Source organism: Amblyomma mixtum, chromosome 2, assembly GCF_055824585.1.
Source record: "Amblyomma mixtum isolate Tamu chromosome 2, ASM5582458v1, whole genome shotgun sequence".
Lineage (NCBI taxonomy): Eukaryota > Metazoa > Arthropoda > Arachnida > Ixodida > Ixodidae > Amblyomma > Amblyomma mixtum.
In genome coordinates this window covers 112,878,419-112,901,034 of record NC_143013.1, presented here as the reverse complement: position 1 = coordinate 112,901,034, position 22,616 = coordinate 112,878,419, and the positions used below count along the sequence as shown (strand labels likewise).

Here is a 22,616-nt window from a genome sequence, read left to right as displayed (position 1 = left end):
GATTCAGACAAAGTGGCTGCAGTTTTGCATTTTCCCCGCCCATCGCGCGTCAATGACCTGCGTAGTTTTCTGGGGCTAGCTTCATACTTCTGGCGCTTCATACGCAACTTTGCCTCTATTGCGGCCCTTTTGCATAAGTTCCTCTGCGCTGGCACGCCTTTTGTTTGGTCTGAGGTCTGTGAGGCCGCTTTTACTACCTTAAAGAAGGCTCTCGCATCTGTTTCCATACTGGCCCATTTCGACGACAATTCTCCAACAATTTTACACACGGACGCCAGTGGACAAGACATTGGTGCCGTTCTTCTGCAGCGGCAGCACTCCTCGTGCGAGGAAGTCATCGCCTACGCAAGTCGTACACTTACTGCAGCGGAACAGAAGTACACAATAACTGAGCAAGAGTGCCTCGCTGTTGTCTGGGCCATTCAGAAATTTCGCCCTTATTTGTACGGCCGCCAGTTCACAGTAGTCACTGACCATCATGCCCTGTGCTGGTTGTCCTCGCAGAAAAACTTGTCCGGGCGCCTCGGCCGCTGGATTCTCCGTCTCCAGGAATATGACTTTACCGTCACCTATAAATCTGGCAAGAAACTCCTGGACGCCGATGCGCTATTTCGTTGTCCCCTCGCTCAAACCCAACCTCCGTGCGTGTCCTCCGCATCCTCAAACTGCCAAACTACCCCTTCGACGTCTATCTCAACCTTGACCGCCGCACCCATTGACTTGATGCCCGCTCCCAGTCTTGGCGACCTCGCCTCAGCGCAGCGGGCCGACCCTTACTGCCGGACTCTTATCGACCGTCTGAGCGGCGCTACGCGGCCACCGAATGGCCGCCTACGTCGCCAACTTAACTCTTTCAAGCTAGTCGACAACATACTTCTTTGGTACAATTACAGCCCCTTCAGTGACTCATGGGTGCCTGTCGTACCCCGGTCTCTTCGCCGAGAAGTTTTGCGGGCCTTTCACGATGATCCCATGGCTGGCCGCTTAGGCTTTCAGGAAACTTATGACCGCATCAAGCGCTGTTTCTTTTGGCCTGGCCTCTCAACCGCTTTTGGAAAATATATTGCGTCTTGCATCTCTTGCCAACGTCGCAAACGGAGCTCGTCTGCCCCTGCGGGCCTTCTACAGCCTCTCCCCTGTCCTTTCTCCTCTTTTGAAGTCGTTGAAATTGACCTCTACGGTCCCTTACCATTAGCACCAACGGGCAACCGTTGGATCGTCACTGCCATCGACCACTCAACCAGATACGCTGAAACAGCCCCTGTTCCTTCCGGCTCTGCTTCAGAGATCGCCCATTTCTTCCTGAACGCCATCCTTCCGCGCCAAGGAGCTCCTCGTGTCCTTATTAGCGGCCGCGGCAAGTCCTTCCTCTCCAGCATCCTTGCCCAAGTTCTTCACGCCTCCAGAACCGTGCACAAAACCTCTTCAGCCTATCACCCTCAGACCAATGGGCTCACAGAGCGCTTTCATCGCACGCTGTCCGATATGCTAGCTACGTACATCCAGCCCGACCACACCAACTGCGACACCATGTCGTTACCTTTGCATACAATACTGCAGTGCAAAGAACCACCAGCTTCTCCCCATTTTTCCTTGTGTATGGACGTCTATCCACCTTCACCCTCGAAGCGTCTTTCTTCTCCGCCCCCTCAACCTCTTCCAGACTCTCTCAAGAACAGTTTACTTCTCGTCTTACCTACTGCCGTACCATTGCCCGCCTGAATACCGACGCCTCCCAAGCCTCCCGGAAAAGCATCTATCATTTCTCCCACCGTACCATATTTTTTCACCCTGGTGATGAGGTACTGCTGTGGACTCCAGTGCGTACTCCGGGATTGTGTGAAAAATTCTTGAGCCGCTATATTGGTCCGTACACTGTACTCGAACAAACATCCCCGGTGAACTATCGTGTTACCCCTGTCCATCCTGTTATTGACCGTCGCTGCTGAGGTGCCGAGATTGTTTATGTTTCCCGCCTAAAACCCTTCGCCCGTCGCCCTACTGTGCTATAACCTGCGCCCAGGCCGGTCGCTTTCGTACACGAGGGGAGAAAGTGTAAGCACAACATGCGACCTTCGTCTTCATCTGTACATATCCATCATCATCGCTCATCTTCTTCTTCGAAGGGCTGGTAGCCATATTTGCGGGTGCCATTAAAGCTCGCTCCATCCTGCGCTCTGTTTCCCGTCTCACAATATAAAAAATCGCCTTGTTTATAAATGCACACTACAGGGTGCTGTGCAAGTAAAAGGAGAGGTACTATTCAGTTCACCATCCTTAAAAAGGGCGGAAATGGCACCCATATGTCCTTTTATTGAGACTTACTAACAATAACTGAAAACGTATGTATGCCTGCAAGTGCAAGAAGGAAGACGGCACGATGCAATCGAACTAGCTCGGCAATCAAAGTTAAAACCGTTAGCTTGGCCCCAATTCACCTTCTGTTGGCTCTCCTCACTGAACCCTGGCCTACTATCCCCCGTCGTGGGTATGTGCCATGCCACGAAGGCAACAACAACAACAACAAAAGGCAGCGTTCGCTGCCTCAAGAGGTAGCGATGCCGTACGCTTGACGCTTCAATACAGTGCTAATGTCCACATCAGTGTAGTGTGCCGTAACGTGCGAGAAGCCGGCCCTTTTGAGTAGCTCTGCGGAGTCCCTGTTCAAGTGGCAGTTGCAACACGCGAGTTTCCAAAGCGGGGTCATCAGGTTCTGCAGAATCCTCTGCCAGGTTCCTCTGGGAAAAGCCACGTGCTCCAGGTAGATCAAATGCCCACCCTAGAAGAGGGAATGCACATAAATCAAAGGTGCATACTTAGTGTCCGCAATGACATGTGATACGTACAAAACGCGAAAAATTACTTCATCGTGTCACAAGTTAAAATATTTTAGCGCAAGAAAACTGCGAAATGACCGTCAGTTTCAGACTATGTAGCGCTAGAAATCAGAGTGAAATCAGAGCGAAATCAACCCTCTCCTAGGACATCATGCAACGGACATTGAAGAAAAGAGTTAATTTGACGCCTCATTCTGTACGATTTCTGACTGCACTATAATTTGTTGACGAAATCGAAGATATGTTATTTTTAATTGGATTACACAGCCTGTGCAAAACACGCGTGATGGACCGACATGGTGAATCTGTCGTTTCTGCTAAAGACCATTTCTGTAGAATGATTGTACACCTGAAAGAATTGCATGCCCAGAACGAGTTTTAACAGGAGTGGCACACACTCTTAGCGCTGCGTTTGTTGATTGTGTTTTTCTAGTTTGTTGCTTAGATGTGTCGTTTTATATTGTATTAGATAAGTGGTCTGAATGAATTCTTTTCTCGTGCTTCGTTTCTCATGTGTATTGATGTGCGACTGTTTTCTCAATGTTTGCAGCTAGGTCACTTAATTAAAACATCGCAGCATTGCAATAAATACCGTGCGGAAGAAACAGAAAACCTTCATGGAGCAGCGGAATCGTCCGCGTCTCGCACGACGCACGCCTGAGGTGGATTCCCGCCTAGACCAAAATTTTCTTATTTTTCTTCATTTACAGTTCGAGCCTTTTTTGATTGCGGATTATGGTTTGGCTTGTTGAGTTATCAACTGGAATATGGATTGGCGTGTTGGATGGCCATAGATTGGTGAAAGAGTGACACATCCTGTCCCCGCCACTCTTTAGCCTCTTCGTGCCTTTCTTGGATTATGGCTTGGATTGTGGATTATGATTTGGCTTGCTAAATTATTGATTGGAATAGAGATTGGCTTGTTAGGCGGTTATGGATTGGATTGCGTATTGGCTATGGATTGGTTAAAGCGTGACACATCCTGTTCACGCCACTCATGAGACATAAATGGCTTTGTCCTTAAAATACTGCATCACGGCACCACACAAAGCAGCGATCGATCGTCTCTGGTTGGCTTCCCCGACCGTGGCACAAAAGTCTCCTGGGAAAGCCGAACCACGTCGTTCATCTAAGTCTTTGTTCACTGAGCAGTGCACCTTCGCCCGGAGAGTTTATGCTGCGTTGCCGGTTCTTGACGCGTTTCCATGTCTTCCGCAATTCTGACGTGCAGGTAAAGCGCAGTATTCCAAGACATGAGAATGTGTGTCTCTGCGTCGCGGAATAATATTGCCACATATCATTGTAGTGTCCGTCCGTTCGCTCTCAGGGCCGCAGGAACGGGGCGTTATCATTTTTGTTCGTGACGCGAGAATCGACCGGACTAATTTAATTTCATTTATTGTTTCCTTAAAGGCCCGAAGGCATTACATAAGGGGGGACATATTGGTTTACAACGGCGATGATGGGAACATGCATAACAATGAAAAGAACAAACATACAAACAAACATAACAGGGATTGTAGTGATATCAGTGCTCCCCAGCAGGTGATACATCATTCATTAAAGATATATTAGACAATATTCGCTACAAAGAGCGCAGAAGTGATCAAGATGTATATGAGATGAATTTCTGTTTTCTCGCGGAATGTTTTGTGATCAGTGCATGCAGCGATGTCGTTAGGCAGTGAATTCGAGAGTGCTATTGCGTTGGGAAAAAATGAGTTGTTGTAAGCAGACGTGTGGCCACTGATGCTTGCTATCGGGTTACCGTGACTGAGCCGGGAGGACGTTCGTAGTGGGGCGGTTAATAGAGGGTGCCGTGATATTGTGTCATGATAAAATGTATGAAGTAAGCATAGGCGGGAAACGACGCGGCGTGATTCTAGTGTTGAGAGACGGAGGGACTGCTTGAGGGCGGTGACACTGGCTTCCCTTGAGTAACATGAAGTGATGAACCGAGCTGCACGATTTTGGAACGATTCCAATTCGATGGTGAGATACGATCTCGATTGATCACAGCCACGAAGAACTGCATCTACGTTTTTCGAGATTACTGTAGTCGATTTTGACCGGTTATCTCGAAGTTTCCTTGACGGCTTTAAATTGAGCGATGCAGCGAGCGGCGGGCATTCGTTGTTCGACTGAAGAGCGCGTTTGTTGCTTACGCCGCTGCCTTGCTGTTTAGTTCTTCTGCGGGCGCAAGTCAACCCAAATAAAGAGCTTCGTCTGCAAGTCTTGTTTGTGTTTTCCTGACCTCTGGACTACCGTCACTGCAACGTGACAATATACCGGGTGTCCCAGCTAAATGTAAGCAAACTTTTAAAAAAGGCGAAGTGTCCTAGTCCAGTGAAACCAACTCAGGGTTGTTCATAGTCGCGTGGCCTAGTCTTGAGTATTTTTTTCGCTCTTCAGAATTAGTTAATTAGTTAAGTTTAATTAGCTAACTTTTTAATTATTAACTTCAGGAAGAAAGTATCAACGCAAAAGTTTAAGATCACCTCGAAAAACCGCTAGTAGTGCTGTTTCCGTCAAGTTACGATTTACGTAGCTTCATTTATTGGCCTTAAAAGAAAGTTGTCACGTGACCAGCTGCTCGCTCACTTCTCTGCCCCAATGTGCACCCAAAGTCTCATCGAGGAGAGGACTTCAGAAAAAAATGGATTTTATTTTTTAAGGCGCGTCTTGGGACGTTGAAGTGGCACAGTTGTCATGTGGAAGCTTTTTCGTAATGTGCGGGTTATGGTTAAAGGCCGGCAAAAAAAAACTACTTTAAGTAAATATTACTTTGCTGCAAATGTATCAGTAAGCTGTTTCTCAAAGCGCTCTACAACTTTTGCATTGCCACATTGTTCCTCAAGTCAATAATTAAAAAGTTAGTTAATTAAGCTTAACTAATTAGTCAACCTTGAAGAACGAAAAAAATACTGCAGACTAGGTCGCGCGACTCTAAACAACACTCATTTGGTTTCAGACGGCTAGGACACCCCGTGTTTTTTAAAAGCTTGGTTACATTTAGCTGGGACACCTGGTATATGCTCGTAAAGCATTCGATAGCTGAGCGTGATTGATTTTCATACAATAATAATAAAAAAAACAATCGTGTGGCTATGAGGTTTCCTACTCACTTCCCACAAGAAGTTTCTGAGTTCGCATCGGAGCTGTGTAACCTTTTTCCGGTCTTTATTTTGTTGGTGGGACAGAGGAGGACCACACATATATGGCTGAAATCGCTCACCGCGGCCACTATTGCTAGCACATTAAAATGTGCGCAGAAGCATAATGATGGTTTGGTTGGGCTTGGGGGGGGGGGGGGGGGTTAAACGCCCCAAACCGACTCAGGCTACGTGAACGTCGTAGTGGAGGGCTACGGATAATTTTGAGCACTTGGGGTACTTCCACGTGCCCTGTCATCGCACAGTACACGGACCTCTAGCATTTTGCCTGTGTCTTTCGGGTCAGCAGCCGAGCACCACAACTAATTGGCCATTGCAGCTGCTCAGAAGCAAAATGGGGAAGCACGCACTCTAAAGGAAGGAGAACACGAAACCCAATCTCAACATGTATACTGTACCAGCTGGAAAGTAAAATGGAAATCAAGAGAAGAAAAAAGCGATAACTCCCCCCACGTATAGACAGCCTCCGAATCCTGTGACAGACAAATTGTCACGCGCGCTGCCATTGACACGTGCCGCACTGCTCGCGATACTGGGTCACGCAGCCACGTGATGTTATGAAGTCGTAAATTGTTCGTTTGGCTCCTGACGCCATTTACGGCGCCGTCCTGGCAGCGAAAGCGAGAAAATAGTCCACATCTGTTCCGCATTGACAGAAGAGAAAAACACGTCAACTCGGGCACGTGGAGCAGAACGCGCATTGCAGCGTCACGATCAGCAGTTTCATGCCGAAGTAGTGGGGCGTAATCGGTGAAATTCACTGCAAAAATCATTTTAAAAGTAGTGAATGGGATATGAATTCTTAGTGCTCAACTACTAAAAATTCTTGGAAGGTGTTATTGAAAGAACCATAAGCACACAATTTGGGTTAAAATGAAGTAACAAGACAGTGCTTGAAGCAGTGCTCAAGAGCAAAATATTGGAAACATTCGAGTGATAAGGCGAAAGCAACTGATTGCACGAACGCACGGACATAAACTGGAAAAACGCACAATTTGGCCTTTCTTATTACGAATAAAACATTCGCCATTTGATATATGTTGGGACTACTCGCGTCAATACTTTGTAGTCAAGGCATTTTGAATAAAAATAGGGAACGGCAGATATATTGTGGAATATTTTTCCAGTACCTGGATCTTCGCAGAGTTCCCTGTGTTTAGATGACTCAATCATAATAGAAGTTGAACGTCCGATGCTAAAGCGGCAACATAACGGGAAACCAATGCTCGTCAATACAATATTTCCTAAAAGCCTAAGTGCTACAGGGTTCCTGACTACGGTACGTGTCTCGCATGCTCGGCAGGCATTACAAGGGGCGGTATCTGATAATAATAATAATGAATTTCTTATTTATACCCAATGTAGTACACACAGGATGAGGGAGCACAGCAGAGAAAGCTGTCGCGATGACAGCTTGACAAAGCCGTAGGCACGCTGTCATGGTCTACTTGACTACAGGGGTTGGACAGCAACATTTATGAAAGTCATGCTTAAATGCGCATCGCACCTCTTGGATCGTTGCGTGGAAAATGGTGTCAGGGCTTTCTCAGGACGCAGTTTTGAGTTGAAGATCAGAAAACAAGGAAAGAATCGCTCCGAAACTCGCTTCAAAGCCAGCACCAAGACCGTTTGAACTGCGGTATTTGCTGTTCATTTCAGACTCATCGTTAATGAAGCGTGCGGGCCTACCGTTGTCATAAGTTTACGTGGGTTCCACGAGGTGCGCACGTAACTATTTTGTGGTATGCAGACAACACACATAGATTCTGTATGGCGTCACGAGAATGATGCGAAAATATTAGAGAAATCATACTGGAGGCACTCGTAAATCATGCGGAAAAGGCAGAGGGCCGTTTCGATTTCCGTGTATCATACGGGCTTATTACTCTTGTATTTCCGTCCGTGCGTATGTATGTTACGGAACTGTCTGCGGAACTCATTTTGCGTAACTGTCTGCATAAGCTATATTTTGATCTAACTTTGCTGGCGAGCTTCTGGAACCTCAAAGTTCCACTTTGCGATGACTGCTAATATAAGAAGAGCAATCGACATCTCAACTATGCCTGCCCGTACTTCGACATTGAACTTCCGGCAAAGGAGCTTTCTTCTGACCTGCCTCCTCACCCGATATTTCAGGCTTCGAATGCCATAAAACGTTGTTCTCTGTAGTGTAAGATGTAGGATGTTTCTCAACACCTTCTGCAGGATCTTCAGTTGTTACGCACTAAAAATTCGCTGATAGGCTTTGCACAAATACCTTAATTTGTTTGAATGCGCCTTTAATTCTCCCATCCGCTGTCTTCTTTTCTTTTATTCCTTTAGCACTCTTCACTTAACGTAGGGCAGGCAACAGGACCCTAGCCATGCCCAGCTTCACTGGATGGATGGATAGGAGCGCCCCCTTTGAAACGGGGTGGGGGCAATTGCCACCATGCTCAGCTTTTCTTTCTTTATTTTTGTTCAGCGGTGTTGTCAATTCTCATTAAGATTCGCCATCTTCTTTACCTACGGTTTCCTACACTTCTAACCTTATGCCACATCTCTGCTTTTCAGCCACCAATCCTCCAATCTCTTTTTGCTAACTGCTACTGCAGATTTATTTACATGGCCATTGTTATCTTGAAACCCTAAGGCCTCAGGAAGAGTGACTGCGCCTGCATCGACATCCGGATGGATACCATCACATTTGAGTATGAGGTGTTCAATTGTTTCCACAGATCTACCATACACTGCACATGTGTCATAATTTTCGTTGAATTTTTTTTTGTAGCTGCACGTTCTAGGACACCCTGACCTAGCTTCAAAGAGTACGGCACTGCCTCTTGAGTTATCATAGAAAAATTCTTTCCTGATCTGCATTTTCCAGTATCGATATAGTTGTACACTATGCTCCTTTTCCATTGAATTAATCTAATTTTTAACTTCTGCGTTTTTAACCTGTCGTTTAATGCTCTTTCTTTCTCCGTCCTTGTGACCGCCATACTTACTGGATAGTTTTCTAGTTCTTTTCCGCCACTGTGAGTCAACGCTCTTTCTGTATAAGTATTTAAATACCTTAGCTGACCACCTGTTATCGTCCAATTTCCTCAGGCGTTGTTCATGTGTATTTTACTCGTAGCTTCTTTCAGCAACTAGCTCCATCTGTTGGTCGCCAGCAGCGAATGCGGCGTAACTTATTGTGGATATTTTAAACTTTTATGTTTCATAAAACTATAGTTCCAAGAGATGTGCGAACAAGGTGAATACCATGGTCGATTATTTCTTCTCCCTCTAAAACCTGACTTATAAAATGCATCCTGCACGCACACCGACTATTTTGGGCGACCATAGAAAATCAGTGAAATGTGCCTAACATCCTAGACTGCGGCGGTGGATGGATGGATGGGTGGGTGGGTGGATGGATGGATGGGTGGGTGGGTGGATTGGTGGGTGGATGGATGGATAGGTGGGTGGGTGGATGGATGGATGGGTGGGTGGGTGGATGGATGGATGGATGGGTGGGTGGGTGGATGGATGGGTGGATGGATGGATGGGTGGGTGGATGGATGGATGGGTGGGTGGATGGATGGATGAATGGGTGGATGGGTGGGTGGGTGGGTGGATGGGTGGATGGATGGATGGATGGATGGGTGGGTGGGTGGATGGATGGATGGGTGGATGGATGGGTGGGTGGGTGGATGGATGGATGGGTGGGTGGATGGATGGGTGGGTGGATGGATGGATGGATGGATGGATGGATGGATGGGTGGGTGGGTGGGTGGGTGGATGGATGGATGGATGGGTGGATGGGTGGGTGGGTGGATGGGTGGATGGATGGATGGATGGATAGAGCACCCCCTTTGAAACGGGGTGGTCCACCATGCTCAGCTTTTCTTTCTTTATTATCTTTTTTTGTTTACTGTGTTGGCAATTCTCATTTTGAGTATCGAGCGCCACGTTACACATGGTGGTAGCCGTGGAAACTAGAACAGTTTGTCCAAATTTTCTTGGCTTGTGTAGTTTAACTCCCGATCTTTCTATTAATTTTCGTTGTGTAGAATAGGTGGTCGTTGTCTCGTGCCTTATTCTTAAGTTATACCCAGCCAGCTGAGAGTGCAACAAAGAAGGAAGTACGTTGCATGCAAATTTGCGAAAAGAGGCACCAGCTAAAAAGAAAACAAATATAAAGTGATGTGTTATGTCCCTGTTGTATCTCGCGTTCTTTATAACGCCCCTTTTATCTTTTGTCCGATACTCTAAAAAACCCAAAAATTCTGCAGCCTACGTGCCTTCGAAAATCAAAAAGTGCTCCCAAGTAGTCAGCTTTCAAGGAATTTCTAACATTAGGGTCACTTTTAGGTTGTTTCCAAGTGGTTGCTTATTTAAATAAACTTTCTGTTTCCAGAGTCCAGTTACTCTCCAGTTTTTCGTGCTTTAGCATGAAGTTATGAGTACTTTCGATTCAAATACGTATTCTGTACTTCAAGTATTAAGAGAAAAAGTATTTGCTGCATGGTTCTGAAGGCACATATACCTGTAGCAGGCAGCTGTAGAAGACAGCGTGGGGAAAACTGATAGAAGAAGAACTGTTGGACCTGGGAGTACAAAAGCTTTTCTTTTCATTCACGGGCACACCGATAATAGAAAAATGTTTTGGGTAAACGCTGACAAGCGATTTCCTGCTTGAGTTTGACGAGCATATAGATTTTGCTCGCATAGGTGCGACAGTTGTTCTTAATTCAGGCCATGCTTCGGTCACATTTGGCTTTTATCTGGCTAAACGGAAACGGCTAACAGGGTTTTCAAAACTGTGAGAGAGATTTTTTCTCGAGCGAACGGTATCAGTGAGAGAAACAAAAATAACCCACTTTTACCAGTACCCTGCGTGCTTCTTCGAGGACTTTCTCTCCACAGTTTGCTGAACACAGCAGGTAGGTGAAAATGACCACGTCGAAGTGGGCACTCGCTAGCTGGCTCATATCTTCGCCGTTACAATGAACCCAACGGTCCAATGCAATCTGTAAAAGAAACAAACGGTGACAGAACAGTAATCACCCCACCATGCTAAGGAAGCAAAATCTGCCTCTAGTTTTATGCAATCCGACATACATTGATAATTGTTGAGTTTTATTGGTTTTGGTTTGGTTTATTGGCTTGGTTTAACGTCCCTAAGCAACTCAAGCTATGTGGGACGCCGTAGTGAAGGGCTCCAGAAATTTCGACCACCTGGGGTTCTTTAACGTGCACTGACATCGCACAGTACACGGACCTCTAGAATTTCGCATTCATCGAAATTCGGCCGCCGCGGCCGGGATCGAACCCGCGTCTTTCGGGTCAGCAGCCGAGCGCCGTGACCAGTGAGCCACCGCGGCGGCGTAGGTGAGTTTTAGGTGGAATGAAAGGATGCACTGCGCAAGCATGTTCAACTCGCATTCAGAAAGGATGAAGATGTAACAGGCGGAATCGGTAATTATGGCGCACGCAGTATCTTGCGATAAACGACCGTAAGTTTCCAAAATTCTAAAAGCTGACATGATTTTCGCAACACATGCTCTTGCTTCTCTCTCACTTCCGAGAGGATTGATTTGTGAGGAACACGTCTTGCTGCGAGACGAGCACGGTAACCACTCCGCCACGCCAGCTGGAGCGATGTTTGAACAAAGGCATGCCTAGTGAATATGGTGAATAGTGAATAGAGACGTACTGTTATGTATATTCCTTTCGGTTGTCCATCGAGATTTGAGAGAGAGGCGTCCTTTCCTTAAAACCAATTTTCATTTCATTTTCCGTCCCTTACGCCATGGTCCGGGTGTCCACGGACTGCTCAACCTCATATTTGCTGTAACGACCACGCTGGCAGCCAATGCCGCTCCGACGTTTTCTACGGCATGAACCATTTTAACCACATACGTAATCATGAGACCTTCCTCTCCCTCTCTCAGGCCGCGTTCCACTTGCTTCTTTGTCCTGGCCACCTTACCGCGCAGAGAATACTGATGTTCCTTGAAATCCCGCTTATAATCTATGAGGCGTCGTCGCAGTTCTTCCACGGCTGATACAATGGTCAAAGTGTCACTGCCTCTACTTTCGAGTTTCGATAGGTCTGAAGCGTAACTTCAGTGCGCTTGGTCGGCCATGGGCTCTGGAACTATCACACGCTCATATGTGAACCTCAACCTGAAACCCAGAAACGGGATACCAAGGTCAGCAGGTCATTCACAGCTAAAGCCGCGCATAAGACGGTATGGAAGAACAGCTATACACAGGAGATAAGGACCCATGGAAATTTAATGAGAGAAACGTCAGAAATTGCAAGAGTAATTTAGGCAGTTACAAAAAGAGCTGAGCGCAAAGAAACCTTAGTATGCAACGCAAGCAATGTTAACGGGCACGGCAGACATCTGTAAAGCGAACGATGTTTAAGACTCGCTTCAAAATGCTCGCGTTTCCAGAGCAGCGCGCACTGCCCTCTCGCTCCTGATTTGCTAGGCTGCAGTTTGCACACCTCACAGTGGTCCGGGGCGTGTGCACCCTGGTCGACCAATCCTCTTTTAATCCGCCATTGTGAGCCTTCGTCCTCTAGAATAACTGTACCTTTTCGCGGTAAAGTAGCAAGGCATATGAAGCAAGAAACACTGGTCCCAAAACAAACTATAAAAATACCCTGCTTTTCATGCGTATCAGAAGACTGACAACTTCCAGAACTTCGGAGTTCGTTGCGCAGTCATCCTCCTCTCTTCGGCAAAGATAAACTCAGCAAGACATGTTCCTCACAAATCAATCCTCTCGGAAGTGAGAGAGGAGCAAGAGTATGTGTTGCGAAAATCATGTCAGCTTTTAAAATTTTGGAAACTTGCGGTAGTTTATCGGATTCCCCTTTGATGCGGTTCCTGATAGTTAGGGCACACTCTGTTGCACAATGATACGATCAGCAACACATCCAGTATTAATATCAGCCCTTATAAGGAGGCATATAGTGATGCCCTTTTATTCATAGAAACCAATGTGGGAGTTTTGCACAGAGAAAAAAGAGAATTTGCTCTAGATACCACTCTCGTGAAGTATCGCGTACATTGCAAAGTTTGGTCATTTCAAGACAGGCAGCCGTGGTTTTGCTGTGCACTGTTTTACTCTGGGCTTCATTGTCTAGTCTCCAGAATATAAGCGTCAACGTTCCTTAGTCGGCGTGGCTTGTTGAGTCGCAACGTATACGAGGTCTAGATAAAGCTCTTCCTTTTGTATTATTTGCTTCCGAAAAAGGCGAGCACTGTTTATAGGCTTATATGGGGGTTTTCCTAACAAAACAGAACGGCGAACTCACCTTTCTTTAAACCGCGTGTTAGGCATATTTGTTTTTTCTCGCCCTTGTGGGTTGTAAGGAGCAGTGGACCTGACCATTTACTGCGCAAACGGATAAAACGATTGCAAACTTCGGCTTCGACATTCATGTTTTGACTGCTTGCTTCCATTTGTTTGAAGAAAATTTTACGCATTTGAAAGCCTCCTTCGCATAGACACTATATTTCGCAGTCATCCTCAGTTTTTGAACCATGCCAAAGCTCTGTTTCCGGCTAGCGTCATCACCGGGAACCGCTCGCGACGATATATGCGTTCACATAAACGGACTGAAGCAGATAAACGACTGTGGCTGATATCAGTGTTCTTTCAAGGTGCGGATTTGACCCTACCTGGGGGTGCTTTTTAAGCTCCTTCAAGAAAGCGGCTCCAAACTCCCGGTTGGGGTCCACGTTGGTGTACTTGATGGAGTTCGGCATGTGCTCAAAGTTGCTCCCGAGTCCTGCCCCGATCTCGAGCACCCTCAGAACGCCCTGCTCACGGAGTTCAGGATCATGAGACACCAGCGATCGAAGAGGCTCCAATGCAATACGCCTTATCGCGGCCAAACCTTTGGCGTAGATGCGTATCCCAAGCCCAAAGAAGACGACGAAGTAGAGCTCGCGTACCTTGCGAGACATAAGCAATGGTATCAGGAGAATCAAGCCACATATCTGCATTGATGAGATCCATAACAGACCCAGAAGCTGCCTGAATATTTGACCCATGCTTCAGGGTAACGGTCTGGCGCGGGTATGCCGTGCTCTCGGTCACGCGGAAGCGGCCCAATTGTGTACTGACGTAGCTTTGCAGACCGAGCACGCACGCAGCCAGGACGAACAGATGTCGGCTCAGATGGGCATTTGACGCTTCTTTTATCCATCAATCCCAAATGCAGTACGCCTTAATGACGTGTTCACGGGAACGGCCAAGCGTTCCAGTACATGAACCACTTAATCACATGATTCGATAAATTCCACTCTCGATTTTCATTAGTGTGTGATTTTCCTCTAGTGCTTTGACATGCCGCACATGCCAAATTCTGCACAAGACTGCTAGGGCATGCTTATAAGCAGCGCTAAAAATCTGGGCTGGCAAAGGAAGCTGATATAAGCTGACTGCAGGTTGATATTTCTGGACATAAGCAAACATTAAAGAAAATGCGCACCTGCACACTAACGTGCGCGTACTTTTTACGCCAAAGGTTCTCAACAAGAATTCAGTAGAAAACCGATTCAAGAGGCTGAATTTATTTTGAGGAAAAGAACGGTGCAATAACTGTCACAATTCTCGCCGGAAACCTCAAGGTTAGTCTATGCGCTCTAAGAGGTAGAATTTCTGCTTTTAACAGACAGGTGAAAAGAAACTTAGACATGCAATATTGCCGCGAATCTTTGTAGCGTTTGTTTGTTGTGTTTATTTGTTCATTCCTCAAGGCTGCCGGCACGCCGCTTTATCGCTTCGCTTGTGACGCGAGACGCGCCTAGATATATCTCGATTGATTGCATCCAGGCGGAGCCGATTCTACTTTGTGCCAGAATGTTCTAGTAACTTCCCAAGGTTTATCTCAAAGGTTCGCTATCAGCTTTAAAAAGGGCACGGCCGACAGCGGCGGGCATTCTGTTTGAGGACCGCCGAGCACGCTTGTTGCTACGCCGCCGAGTGATTCAGTTCTTTGCGGGCGCAAGTCAGCCCAAATAAAGAGTCTCGTTTCGAAGGCATCCTCGTTGTTTTCCTGTTCGCCGGAATGCAGTCACCACTACGTGACAATATAAACAGTTAGACTAGTTGGTAGCAGCTCATTTTGGGTTGAATGCGAGGACGGACGAACGACAAACGAACAATAACATACAGACATATGGAAATTATGAAAAAAAAACGCACAGAGTATACAGATTAGAACCGGTTTCTTGGCATGTGAGGTATTCAGTCCACCTGGCTGACATTTGAATGATTGTTGAATGGCTGCAGCCTTCGGCGAGGCAGTAGAGGAGAATTTTGATCTTTCTGTGTTGGCGTGAGTACTACCCTTATAAAAATGGTCTATAGACTTTCTATAGACTTTTTATAGACTCTATAGACATCCTATAGACTTTTACTTTTGTCTATAGACAGTTTATAGAAAATCTATAGAATAAAGTCTATAGCTGTCTCAATTTCCTTTTGTCTATAGACTGTCTATAGACTCTCTATAGACTAAAGTCTATAGCAGCCTCAATTTCTTTTAGTCTATAGACGGTCTATAGATTCTCTATAGACTTAAGTCTATAAATACCTCAATTTCCTTTCGTCTATAGACTGTCTATAGACTCTCTATAGACTAAAGTCTATAGCAGCCTCAATTTCTTTTGGTCTATAGACGGTCTATAGATTCTCTATAGACTTAAGACTATAAATATCTCAATTTCCTTTCGTCTATAGACGGTATATAGACACTCTGTAGACTAAAGTCTATAGCTGGCTCAATTTCCTTTGTCTATAGACGGTCTATAGACTATCTATAGGCTAAGGTCTATAGCTGTCTCAATTTCCTTTCGTCTATAGACGCTCTATAGACTCCCTATAGACTTAGGTCTATAACTACCTCAATTTCCTTTCGTCTATAGACTCGCTATAGCCTAAGGTCTATAGCTGCCTCAATTTCCTTTTGTCTATAGACTCTCTATAGACTAAAGTATATAATTGCTTCAATTTCCTTTCGTCTATAGACGGTCTATAGACTCGATATAGACTAAGGTCTATAGCTGTCTCAATTTCCTTTCGTCTATAGACGGTCATATAGACTCCCTATAGACTTAGGTCTATAACTACCTTAATTTCCTTTCGTCTATAGACAGTCTATAGACTCGCTATATCCTAAGGTCTATAGCTGCCTCAATTTCCTTTTGTCTATAGACGCTCTATAGACTAAAGTCTATAATTGCTTCAATTTCCTTTCGTCTATAGACGGCCTATACACTCGATATAGACTAAGGTCTATAGCTGCCACAATTTCCTTTTGTCTATAGACGGTCTATAGACTCTCTATAGACCAAGGTCTATAGTTACCTCAATTTCTTTTTGTCTATAGACGTTCTATAGACTAAAGTCTATAGCTGGCTCAATTTTCTTTCGTCTATAGATGTTCTATAGACTGTCTATTGACTAAGGTCTATAGCCTCAATTTGCTTTCGTCTTTAGACGGTCTATAGACTCTCTATACACTACGGTCTATAGCTGCTTTAATTTCCTTTCGTCTATAGACGGTCTATAGACTCTCTATAGACTACAGTCTACAACTACCTCAATCTCCTTTCGTCTATGCACTGTACACTATAGATAGTCTGCTGTCTATAGACCAGTCTATAACAATCCTAATTTTATCTAACAATGTTCGATACACTGACTTTCGACTAAGTATAGAACAATGTCAATTTTTTTTGCACTGCATGCTGCGGGGACCTGCATCTGGTGACTGCAACTATGTCGGGAGTCCTCCACCTCCTTCGCTCTTACGGAAATTAAAAAGTATTGCGTGAGGACATTACAACACCCTCCTGTATATTTTCAGGAGCCTTGACAAGCTCCTTTTCGTTATATCGTGACGTATATTGTCAATACAATTAAATATTTAATGCTAACAAGTAAGCCGCGGAAAGGCAGCCGTTCTTGAAGTAAAGGCGCCGCAAACTGTACTACATCGAATGAATACGCTGTCCCTTAGAGTAATCGCTCGACACAATTCCATTCCATCTTTCGATCGTTACTGTCCAACGCGCTGAAATCAGAAACATTTCATCAACGCTTCTACATTTCTCTTTAAACTGTCCTGAAAATAAAGGGGGAAAGACGGGTGTGAGAATTCAAAGAAGCGCCCATCCCTTAGAAACACCTCACAATAGTCCTCTGTGCGATTAACATCTCCCATTTATACCTTTGCAGTTTGTATTCACGCGAATAAGTGCACCGACGCAACAATCACAAAGCCAGTATTTTTTCGTTCCTACCTTTGCACCTGTTGCTTCGGAGCCGATGACACGCTGATGTCGAGGATATCAGTTTTCTAAACACGAACACACGCAAGAAAGACGTTATGCTATGCAACATTATAATTATTATTTGAGAATTGTACCACATACTATTCGGTGGGAGATGCGGCGCGTATACGGTCAAGCAGTTCGATTTCGGTTCTGTTTTCACGAAAACAATAAGGTTTTTAGAGGGTATGCGAAGAATTTACGCTTATAAACCAGTTGCCTTCTGTGGTCTTAGATATCAGATCAAGCTGCACACGGCAAGAGTGCGAGCGATAAAGATACGACCGTAAAATGGGTTTCTGTTTCACGTTTTACCGTTTTACCGCGAGACGGTGGAAAATCATTCGGGCTGCAAACAACCCTGTGCGTGGCTGCGTCGGTGGCATGGAGGTTTCCTCCATGTCGGTGGCGTCGGCGTTTTTTCGCGGATTACGTTTTCTTCAAAATCCAGCTTCATCGTCCGCTTACGGTAAGTCTATACGTTTATATTTTATTCATTTGGTCTCCTAAACCACTCTAAGCAGGGCCCGTATTACGGAACTTTGTCAAAAACCTGTCAAAAGTTATTGACAGTGACGTCAAAATGACGAAACGATGTGACGTCGACGCCTGACGCAAAATTGACGTAACGAGGGATCAGCCAATTGCAGCAGAGCGGCGCCCCGGAAGCATTTGTCTGCACGACGAGGGACCGTCTGCTAAATTTTTGCTAAAAGGGTAAAGAAATGCTCAACAATAAAAATAATTATTATTTTATTTTGCCAAAAAAATATGTTTAAAGATGAAAAATATCAAAAAACAAGAAGCGCAAGAAGTTAGGCTATTAAATTTGCTAGTGGGTAACTTTCGCTGCCGCGGGGGTGCGCTGACGGCGGTAAAAAACGTCAACAAGCCGCTTCGCACGAAAACAGCTGTTCCACGCCTTGATACTGTTTTCTTACGTGGCGACGAAAATCAAGGTACTGTGCGGTTGTTCCAAGTGCTGAGAAAAATGTGAATGAAGACAGTGAAGGCTACGGGTCTGCTGAGCAAACTTGCGAGGAGCAGTTGGCACGAAATCGGCGAAAACTGTTTGAGGTAAGCCTGTGTTGGTAGGCGCGTACGATCGATGGCAAAAGTGTCAAAGGGTGGAGTGTTCCAGTATCTAATGTGTGGTTGTCTGTCTGTATTCCCATAGGAAATAGAAGACGACCATGAAGTGCGATTTGTGGGGAAAAATAAATGATGTACGTTCGCATATGTGTGTTTTGTTTATATGTATAGCTGCGGCAAAGAGATGACTGAGTAACGAAAACGACCGGAGGAGCAAACAAGAAAGAGCAAAACGGTTAGGCGGACAACAGAAAGTACATTTCCCGATTCTGTTTCCTTCCGGACGGAAGCCTAAATGCTCGCATTAAAGCGATAGGCGCGAGAAATAATGCTCGGAATGCAGCACGCATACGCTCCCTCTCGTAAAGCGACTACCCTGACCCCAAGCTGTGTAGTCCGCACTATTGCCTGTTCACAGAAAGAACTCCCCGCTATTCCCTGCGGAAGTTGTTTGATATCTCTGAGAGAATAGGCGGGAAATCTAGTTTGCGATGGCGCCTAAGAAACCCCGCATGTCCGCTGCCCAAGAAGAGATGCTGCTCGATTTTTTGGAGCAGCACATCTTCTTGGCGCGGGCCTCGACGGAGCTTTCCAATACCATCACCGCGGCCCGCAAGCGCGCTCTGTGGGACGAGCTGGCGGAGAGTTTGAATCGATTGGGGCCGGCTGTCAAGACTGCCGAGCATTGGCGGCAGTCTTGGCGGCAAATGTGTTGCCAAACAAGGGCGGAGCTGGCAAGTCTGCGGGCCGGCCAAGGGTGAGTCTGTCAACAGTGTTGGTAAATGGAATGCCGCAGTAACGTGTCTCTTCGCATTCGCTCGCAGGGGCACCGGAGGTGGCAAGTTGCCTGGCTCTGGGGGCCGCATCATCCAGATCTTGGGGTGGGCCAGTGCCAAGGGCGTGGGGAAACCTTATTTCCCCATTGCCAGGCGACAGGTGCGTTTGCAATGTTGTAATAGAATCGTAGTGAGGTTATAGACGTTTTCACAGTTACCTGCTTGGTGGTAATGAGGGATTCTTTACTGTTTCACAAAGTCGTGCTGTGAACAATGTACCATCAAGATGAACTTCGGGATATGCATGTGTAAACGTGCGGCGGTTTGCCTTCTCGCAGGCCCAGCTTCCTGTAGCAGCAGCATCAGCTCCAACGCGACCCCCAGCAGCAGCAGCAGCAGCACCACCACCATCACCACCGCCACCAGCAGAAGCAGCGGCAGCAGCAGCACCACCATCTCCACCACCACCTCTGCCACCCTCCGGAGCACCACCACCTCTGCTGCTACCACCCTCTGCAGCAGCAGCAGCACCTCTGCTGCTACCACCCCCTGCAGCACCAGCAGCAGCAGCAGCAGCAGCAGCAGCAGCAGCAGCAGCAGCAGCAGCAGCAGCAGCAGCAGCAGCAGCAGCAGCAGCAGCAGCAGCAGCAGCAGCAGCAGCAGCAGCAGCAGCAGCAGCAGCAGCAGCAGCAGCAGCAGCAGCAGCAGCAGCAGCAGCAGCAGCAGCAGCAGCAGCAGCAGCAGCAGCAGCAGCAGCAGCAGCAGCAGCAGCAGCAGCAGCAGCAGCAGCAGCAGCAGCAGCAGCAGCAGCAGCAGCAGCAGCAGCAGCAGCAGCAGCAGCAGCAGCAGCAGCAGCAGCAGCAGCAGCAGCAGCAGCAGCAGCAGCAGCAGCAGCAGCAGCAGCAGCAGCAGCAGCAGCAGCAGCAGCAGCAGCAGCAGCAGCAGCAGCAGCAGCAGCAGCAGCAGCAGCAGCAGCAGCAGCAGCAGCAGCAGCAGCAGCAGCAGCAGCAGCAGCAGCAGCAGCAGCAGCAGCAGCAGCAGCAGCAGCAGCAGCAGCAGCAGCAGCAGCAGCAGCAGCAGCAGCAGCAGCAGCAGCAGCAGCAGCAGCAGCAGCAGCAGCAGCAGCAGCAGCAGCAGCAGCAGCAGCAGCAGCAGCAGCAGCAGCAGCAGCAGCAGCAGCAGCAGCAGCAGCAGCAGCAGCAGCAGCAGCAGCAGCAGCAGCAGCAGCAGCAGCAGCAGCAGCAGCAGCAGCAGCAGCAGCAGCAGCAGCAGCAGCAGCAGCAGCAGCAGCAGCAGCAGCAGCAGCAGCAGCAGCAGCAGCAGCAGCAGCAGCAGCAGCAGCAGCAGCAGCAGCAGCAGCAGCAGCAGCAGCAGCAGCAGCAGCAGCAGCAGCAGCAGCAGCAGCAGCAGCAGCAGCAGCAGCAGCAGCAGCAGCAGCAGCAGCAGCAGCAGCAGCAGCAGCAGCAGCAGCAGCAGCAGCAGCAGCAGCAGCAGCAGCAGCAGCAGCAGCAGCAGCAGCAGCAGCAGCAGCAGCAGCAGCAGCAGCAGCAGCAGCAGCAGCAGCAGCAGCAGCAGCAGCAGCAGCAGCAGCAGCAGCAGCAGCAGCAGCAGCAGCAGCAGCAGCAGCAGCAGCAGCAGCAGCAGCAGCAGCAGCAGCAGCAGCAGCAGCAGCAGCAGCAGCAGCAGCAGCAGCAGCAGCAGCAGCAGCAGCAGCAGCAGCAGCAGCAGCAGCAGCAGCAGCAGCAGCAGCAGCAGCAGCAGCAGCAGCAGCAGCAGCAGCAGCAGCAGCAGCAGCAGCAGCAGCAGCAGCAGCAGCAGCAGCAGCAGCAGCAGCAGCAGCAGCAGCAGCAGCAGCAGCAGCAGCAGCAGCAGCAGCAGCAGCAGCAGCAGCAGCAGCAGCAGCAGCAGCAGCAGCAGCAGCAGCAGCAGCAGCAGCAGCAGCAGCAGCAGCAGCAGCAGCAGCAGCAGCAGCAGCAGCAGCAGCAGCAGCAGCAGCAGCAGCAGCAGCAGCAGCAGCAGCAGCAGCAGCAGCAGCAGCAGCAGCAGCAGCAGCAGCAGCAGCAGCAGCAGCAGCAGCAGCAGCAGCAGCAGCAGCAGCAGCAGCAGCAGCAGCAGCAGCAGCAGCAGCAGCAGCAGCAGCAGCAGCAGCAGCAGCAGCAGCAGCAGCAGCAGCAGCAGCAGCAGCAGCAGCAGCAGCAGCAGCAGCAGCAGCAGCAGCAGCAGCAGCAGCAGCAGCAGCAGCAGCAGCAGCAGCAGCAGCAGCAGCAGCAGCAGCAGCAGCAGCAGCAGCAGCAGCAGCAGCAGCAGCAGCAGCAGCAGCAGCAGCAGCAGCAGCAGCAGCAGCAGCAGCAGCAGCAGCAGCAGCAGCAGCAGCAGCAGCAGCAGCAGCAGCAGCAGCAGCAGCAGCAGCAGCAGCAGCAGCAGCAGCAGCAGCAGCAGCAGCAGCAGCAGCAGCAGCAGCAGCAGCAGCAGCAGCAGCAGCAGCAGCAGCAGCAGCAGCAGCAGCAGCAGCAGCAGCAGCAGCAGCAGCAGCAGCAGCAGCAGCAGCAGCAGCAGCAGCAGCAGCAGCAGCAGCAGCAGCAGCAGCAGCAGCAGCAGCAGCAGCAGCAGCAGCAGCAGCAGCAGCAGCAGCAGCAGCAGCAGCAGCAGCAGCAGCAGCAGCAGCAGCAGCAGCAGCAGCAGCAGCAGCAGCAGCAGCAGCAGCAGCAGCAGCAGCAGCAGCAGCAGCAGCAGCAGCAGCAGCAGCAGCAGCAGCAGCAGCAGCAGCAGCAGCAGCAGCAGCAGCAGCAGCAGCAGCAGCAGCAGCAGCAGCAGCAGCAGCAGCAGCAGCAGCAGCAGCAGCAGCAGCAGCAGCAGCAGCAGCAGCAGCAGCAGCAGCAGCAGCAGCAGCAGCAGCAGCAGCAGCAGCAGCAGCAGCAGCAGCAGCAGCAGCAGCAGCAGCAGCAGCAGCAGCAGCAGCAGCAGCAGCAGCAGCAGCAGCAGCAGCAGCAGCAGCAGCAGCAGCAGCAGCAGCAGCAGCAGCAGCAGCAGCAGCAGCAGCAGCAGCAGCAGCAGCAGCAGCAGCAGCAGCAGCAGCAGCAGCAGCAGCAGCAGCAGCAGCAGCAGCAGCAGCAGCAGCAGCAGCAGCAGCAGCAGCAGCAGCAGCAGCAGCAGCAGCAGCAGCAGCAGCAGCAGCAGCAGCAGCAGCAGCAGCAGCAGCAGCAGCAGCAGCAGCAGCAGCAGCAGCAGCAGCAGCAGCAGCAGCAGCAGCAGCAGCAGCAGCAGCAGCAGCAGCAGCAGCAGCAGCAGCAGCAGCAGCAGCAGCAGCAGCAGCAGCAGCAGCAGCAGCAGCAGCAGCAGCAGCAGCAGCAGCAGCAGCAGCAGCAGCAGCAGCAGCAGCAGCAGCAGCAGCAGCAGCAGCAGCAGCAG

At 48.7% G+C, this 22,616-nt stretch overlaps 2 protein-coding genes across 2 annotated transcripts; one reads left to right on the top strand and one right to left on the bottom strand.

Annotated features, from left to right (window-relative positions):
* Positions 1–2,545: 2,545 nt before the first annotated feature.
* On the bottom strand, positions 2,546–14,052 carry LOC149360608 (thiol S-methyltransferase TMT1B-like). Its single transcript, XM_089569345.1, has 3 exons — positions 13,678–14,052; positions 10,858–11,007; positions 2,546–2,779 (listed from the first exon to the last, which is right to left on the bottom strand). The coding sequence occupies exons 1-3, from the start codon at positions 14,050–14,052 to the stop codon at positions 2,546–2,548; spliced, it is 759 nt and encodes a 252-aa protein (XP_089425471.1).
* Positions 14,053–17,886: 3,834 nt separating this feature from the next.
* LOC149360607 (uncharacterized) lies at positions 17,887–19,774 on the top strand (the record flags this gene model as incomplete). Its single annotated transcript, XM_089572408.1, has 3 exons — positions 17,887–19,189; positions 19,257–19,368; positions 19,547–19,774. Coding segments are annotated over exons 1-3 (606 nt in total), but the record flags the coding sequence as incomplete, so codon positions are not given.
* Between the last annotated feature and the right edge of the window lie 2,842 nt (positions 19,775–22,616).

Bases quoted from the DNA above. Each gene is read 5' to 3' on its own strand.
- LOC149360608 (XM_089569345.1), bottom strand. From the start codon at position 14,052: ATGGGTCAAATATTCAGGCAGCTTCTGGGTCTGTTATGGATCTCATCA. The intron at 11,008-13,677 runs GTAGGGTCAAAT...TTTCTTTTACAG, and splicing joins AGCTTAAAAAGCACCCCCAG to ATTGCATTGGACCGTTGGGT. The intron at 2,780-10,857 runs GTGGGTTATTTT...TCCCTCTTCTAG, and splicing joins CACGCAGGGTACTGGTAAAA to GGTGGGCATTTGATCTACCT.